Raw genomic sequence first — 6,109 nt, forward strand, 5'->3', positions numbered from 1 at the left:
GTCTCTCAGGTGCAGAGAGAAATGTGACCAGGCAGGGTTGATTCCCTTTTCAACGATGTTGGGCAAGCAGTCTGCTCCTTCCCACGCAGTCTGTTGGAGCTCCTCCATCCCCAAGACTGCAGTGTCCTCCCTTCTTTCACCCCATGTACATGTTTTGGAACTACAAAACCCTCAGACTCAGGTCCTACTTTCCCCTACATGGACTCTCCAGGCTGTGGCTGGTTCTCGCAGGGGCTGGCGTGACTACCCACACTTGCACATGGACACATAGGTGTGCACATGCTCTCACACACACACACACACAATCCTGTGCACCCCATGGGATGTTACAGCAATGGCATTAGCTCTAGACCATAAATCCGTCTGGCCTCACTTGATCCGTGCTCTGCAGCCCCAAGGCCAGCCCAAGGTCTTTCCTCTGCACCGTCCCCAACTTAGGATCTACCACTCCCTGCCCACTGCGGCAGCTCTTTAACCAAGGGCACTTGGCAGCTCTGCCTCGCTGGCAGATGACCACGACACCCAGAGCAACCCAAGCTGTGAAACACACAGACCCACGACAAGCCGGTGTGCACGGAGGAGCGGCTGCTCAGCCCACCGTGCTACATCATGGGCAGCTGCAGGCAGCCTTCCTCCCCAGGCAAGACTTTGCACCTCTCCAGTTTTCTCCCTGCTCTCCCTTCCATGAGTTTTTGCCCTTGCCTTGATGCCCAGCTGGCAACTGATCTCAAGCGGGGCACCCCAGGGTCAGTACTGGGGCCATGTTCCCCATCCTCATCGGGATGTCGGATGAGGAGGCAAGTGCACCCTTGCCTTGTGGGTGAGGCTAAACTAAGGGGAATGGGTGTGGAGCAAATGGGTCAGCCTCAGTCAGAAACTCAGTCCTCAGGCTCGTTTTTTAGGACCTCAGCCCAAGAAACTCAAACTGAGTCAACAGAAACCTTGTGGATATCAACAAGCCAGGCCAGGTAATCCCAGGTTTCACCCAGGCTTGGGACCGAGGGGCTAAGCAGAGTCCCAGTGAAAAAGACCTGGGACAGGATCCCAGACAAGGTCCTGGACAAAAGGCTGAAGAAATGGGGCAAGCTGCATCCTGGGTGACACGAGGAAGAGTGTGGTCAGCAGCCTGAGAGTAGTTGTCCCTTCTGCACAGCACCAGCTAACCCCCAGCTGGGCCCTGTGCTCAGACTGGCCCCCCGTCCAGGAAAGGTGGAGGAGGTGGAGAAGGACCAGCAAATGCTGCTGGCAGGACTGGGACCTGGAGCTACAAGAGGCGTGGGATGGGATCTACCAGCATCATGCAGCTACTTGGAGGGCAGATGCAAAGGCGATGGGGCCAATCTCTCTGGGTAGGACAAGAGATGTAAGAAAGGACAACGGACATTAATTGCAGCTTCAAGTTGGACAGTAGGAATTTTTTTGTTTTTTTTTTTTTTTTTCCTGGGGAGGTGATGCAGCTGTGAGACATGCCACCAGGGAGATGGGGCAAGTCTATCCTTCAAGACACAGCTAGGTAAAGCCATGGGTGACCTTACCCTGTGCTAGTGGTGTTTCTGCTCCAAGCAGGAGGGTGGGCTAGAGATCCCCAGGGTTCCCTTCCCACCAGTATCACCAGGATCCTGGGATCCCAGCGAGGGGCAACCTCCCCACCTGCAAATTCCTTCCTTTCCCCACACCAGGAGTCCACTCCCCAGTCGCAGGACACCTTGACAGCCAAGGTCCTGTGCACTGGACCACAGCCCCATCCCAGGCATGCCAGGACTTGCGCTGGCCTGTATCCCACCAATGCTGAAGCCCATCGCTTCTGCCGTGCTGCTGAGAGGCCTGGCCGCTGCTCCTGGCAGGTGATCAGCTGATCCCGCCAGCAAGCTGGTGCTGCAAAGTCAGGCACAGAGATTGCCAGCGTGTCGGCGAGGGGAGAGCAGGGTCGGCAGGGACGGGGGGCTCGGCGAGCCAGGGACAGCTCTGCCTTGAAAGCTGAGCCACCTACGCACTGCTACCTGCTGAATAATAGAGGAGCTTACAGCCAGCTGGAGAGAAAAGTGATCCCGGTGAGCCAGCCGAGGAAGACATCTGAGCTCCCAGCAGCTGCGATAGCAACTGCAGGGAAGGAGCCTTCCTCCCCACTGCTCTGTTCCTGGGGTGGCTGGAGGTCTTTGCCCACCCCAGTGTGCCTGGGCAGCTGGTGCCCGCTCCAGGGGGACAGGCTCCAAGGATGATGTGAGCTGCAGCAAGGCAGAGCTCAAGGGCAGAGCCGTGTTTCCCAGGAGCTGAGGCAGAAAGAGCCTGCCTGCAGCCAGTGCCTGCGCCCTGGGTCCAGCAGCTCAGCCCCATGTCCAGAGGAGGGGAAATGGTTTATATCCCGGATGACTCCGACTTCAGCTCCTTCAGGGATCAGTGCGAGAGCCTGGAGGGCTGGCACTGTCGGTATAACAAGGCTGGTGTGACCGTGTGGAGTCAGGGCCAGGAGGAAAGCTGCACCGTGCAGAAAATCAAGGTAAGCAGACGCCTGCAGCTGCGGGACCACCAGCCCTTCCCTGCCCCAGCTGCTCCCGAGGGTCCTTGGGGTGCTGGTCCATCCTGAGGGTGCACAGCACCCTGGTCCAGCCTACCTGGGGGCTGGCAGGATTAGTCCCCCAGAGGTACTTCCCCAGCTGGCAAGCTGCTCTGCAGACTCTCCCTGCCTGCCCTGTGGCTTTAGCCTCTCGACCTGCTGGGATGCCCGCTGCAGCGTCCTGCCATGCATCCACGCATGTGGGCTCACGTTGCGGCTGCCCTTGGTCCAGACACAGGGGGAAGGCCCTGGGATCGATTACGTTATGGAGATGGCCTTGCCAGGAGCCCCTGGGCATGAGGCAGGCTGGCGGGATGCCTCCCTTGTGCCTCTTCCCCGGCCACACCATCCTGGGGTACGTTGTCTCACATCCTTCACTGGATGAGCATCTCGGAGAGTTTAAGAGCCCCTATGTGCTGTCTTGGGGGGGTTGTTGCTTGTCAGAGGCCAGATATGGGATGTTGCAGGGGGACTAGTGAGGTTCAACCATCCCTCAGATTTTTACACCTTGTTACTCATCTGCATGGCACCAGTGACACTTCCAGGTGACCCTGAGTACAACAAGAGTGGTTACAGGGTGCTGGGGGGAAGGGAGCCCCATCATGAGGTAAGCCCTGTGTGGCACCATCCTGTGGGTCAATGCTTGGCACCACGGCTGGTGTCACGGGCAGGGCTTTGGCTTTTCTGGGCACTGAGGATCAGGATTGCTGGGCAGGGATGGGATCCACCTCAGCAAGTAGGGCCAGAGCATCTTACCTACAGGGCAGCCAACCTGATAAAGAGAGTTTTCAACTAGGAGTGTGAGGGAAGTTTTACTGCGACCTGAAGAGCAGGGAAGGCACGGGGAGGTGGTGAGGAGGCACCTTGGGTAACGGTATGCTGGAGAAGGCTCTTGCACCACTTTCCTGAACACGGAGTAAGCTCCAGCCCGTTTTGGGTGCCAGCACAAGAGTGCATACAGCTGGTGAGACATGAGGAGGAACTGCACACACAACGATCGCAATGCTGCCATGGATGAAGGCCCTTCAGGGCCAAGGTGAGGAGGAGGAGGAGCGGTGCTCTCTGCTGAGGTGTAGCTGCAATACACGCCATCTTGCTGCCACAAGCCAGGGAAGAGCTTCTGGGCTAGGATCGGGGAGCACTTAAGCCAATTGGGCATGCACAAGTCCACAGGACCAGGCAGGATGCAGCTGGGGGTGCTGAGGGGTCTGGCCAACATCCCTTTGAAAAGTCCTGGTGGCTGCAGGAGGTTCCTGATAACTGGGAAGAGGCCAACGTCACATCCATCTTCCAGAAGGGCAAGAAGGATGCTCCAGGGCACTATGGGCTACTGTGTCACCTCCATCCCTGGGAAGGTGATGGAGAAGATCCTCCTGGAAGCCATGTCCTGAAGGACAAGGGCAGTGGTAACAGCAGCGGGGACTTACCAAGGGCAAATCAAGCTTGACCAGCCAGATTACCACCTGCAATGAGAGGACTGGCCATGTGGGTATGGGGAGAAGAGTGAAAGCCCTGTACCTTGACTTTAGTAAAGCCTTTGACAGGGTTTCCCATAGTGTCCTTGTCGCCACATTGGTGAGATCTGGACTGGAGAAGTAGATGATGAGGTGGGTGGAAAACCAGCTCACCACCAGGCTCATGGCATGGTGGTCAGCAGTGCAGAGTCCAGATGGTGGCCAGTTGCTGGGTCCCACCCTGTTACTGGGATGATGGGATCGAGTGCCCTCTAAGCAAGTCTGCATGTGGCACTAGAAGTGTGGAGAGCATTTGAAGTGCTGGAGACAAGGTTGCAGCTCAGCGTGACCTGGAGAGGCTGGAAGGATGGGCTGGCAGGAACCTCATGAAGTCCGGCCAAGCTCAAACAAGCACAGCCCGGCAGAGGAGATCCAGTTATATCCCCCTGTGCCACCACTGAGCCCCACAGACAGGGGACCCCAGGCAGGTTCAGGGCGATCTGAGCACCATCGCCCAGCTTGGTTCATTGCAAGTAAGACTTCCTTGATGTGGTTCTTCTCTGCTCTGGAGAGGGCCTGGGCATGGTACAAAGGTTAGCACTGCCCAGGGACTCTTCCCGAAATGTGGGATGGAGGATACCACCCAGTCGGTGAGAGAGAGCTGAGCTGCACAGGCTGGGACTTGGGGGTCAGAAGAGCTCCAGTCTTTCCATTAATGCAGGTGTAACCTGGAGAGTTCCTGAGCAGTTGGAGCTTTGGATTTTTTCCACTCGAATTCACTGTGGATGGGCTGGTTTGGGGCTCTGTGCTTTCCCCATCCCAGCTGACCGCCTGATGTGCCTCCTGCAGCTGTTGCACAGCCTTGGTTCAATCGTGGCTGTGGGAGAGGGGTGGTGGACAGGCTTTAGTGGGGGATTTTGAGGGTGCAAGGCTGCAATGGTCCCGCTGTGATTACCGGAGCTTCCAAGAGCCCAGGAGGACCATAAGGTCCACCTCCAGCTGGAGGCATCCTTCACCCTGCAGCGGCAGCACCTCCAGACCCAGCTGGGAGGTGTTGGCTGGGGAGGAGGAGCAGGATGAAGGGGCTGGGTACTCCCACACTCTCCTTCACAGTGCCCTGGGGAATGCAACACATCTCCAAGCCTGTGTTGGGCATGAGTCCAACACGCAGGGCAGAAACCATCACCTAGGCCATTGGGGAAAGCTTGCCTGAGATTGATGGGACCTGCCACGTTCAGAGGGCCATCTCCAATTACATGGCACTGCTGAGCACCTCATCAAAAATGCAAGGCCTTTAACAAGGAGCAGATGACATCTCCTTCCTCCCGGCATTGAGAGGAGCGGGGCGGCCGGCTTCATCAATAATGCACTTGCTGGCGCAGTCGGGCAGCTCCACAGCTCCAGTTACAGCCGGGGCCCACCAACCTCCCCGGACTGGACCCCACACCCAAAGCATCACGTCAGGGCAACAACAACCCTTTTCTTGCCCTGTAGGAACATGGGGTGAGGAGACAGGGATGGGCTTGGGGTACCCAGGCACCAGAGCCTGGACCATCAGTTAGCTCCCTTTGAGGGCAGAGGGTCCTTCTATCCGTGCTGCCTTCCTGCCTTTGCGCTGTGCTGCGTGTCAGCAGTGGGGCTGGTGGCTCTGCCTGGGCTGTCCTGAAGCAGGGACGTGCCCTGCACCATGTGTGCAGAGCATCCTCCGTGGCACATGTGCACATGGCTTTATAGCAGCACGAGGGTGCGTCACCGCACACAGGAACAGCCTAAAGTCCTTGTTCCCATGTGGGCATAGATCCAGGCTCTTGGGGGTGGGTGCTGCCCCCCTGCCCAATTGTCCATCTCCCCACAGACTCGCATCTCCTGCAAGGATGTCCCTGCTGAGACGCTCTACGATGTGCTGCACGACACCCGCTACCGCAAGAAATGGGACTCCAACATGATTGAAACCTATGACATCGGGCGCCTGACCGTTAATGCTGATGTGGGATACTACTCCTGTGAGCAGCCCCCAGCCCCTGGGGATCCCCATGGCTCCCTTCCCCAACCCCACAGCTTCATGTGTGGGCGTGGGACCACGGGGGCAGCGGCTTGGGGT

At 57.8% G+C, this 6,109-nt stretch overlaps 1 protein-coding gene across 1 annotated transcript in view; it reads left to right on the forward strand.

Moving 5' to 3' along the window:
• The first annotated feature begins 2,332 nt into the window (after positions 1-2,332).
• Positions 2,333-6,109, forward strand: part of STARD10 (StAR-related lipid transfer (START) domain containing 10) — a 4,945-nt gene continuing 1,168 nt past the window's right edge. The window contains exons 1-2 of the mRNA XM_009706650.1: positions 2,333-2,497; positions 5,864-6,016. Of these exons, the coding sequence (XP_009704952.1) occupies positions 2,333-2,497; positions 5,864-6,016 (318 nt within the window). The remainder of the gene's footprint in view (positions 2,498-5,863; positions 6,017-6,109) is intronic.

The sequence above is a fragment of the Cariama cristata genome, unplaced genomic scaffold, assembly GCF_000690535.1.
Source record: "Cariama cristata isolate BGI_N322 unplaced genomic scaffold, ASM69053v1 scaffold18898, whole genome shotgun sequence".
Taxonomy (NCBI): domain Eukaryota; kingdom Metazoa; phylum Chordata; class Aves; order Cariamiformes; family Cariamidae; genus Cariama; species Cariama cristata.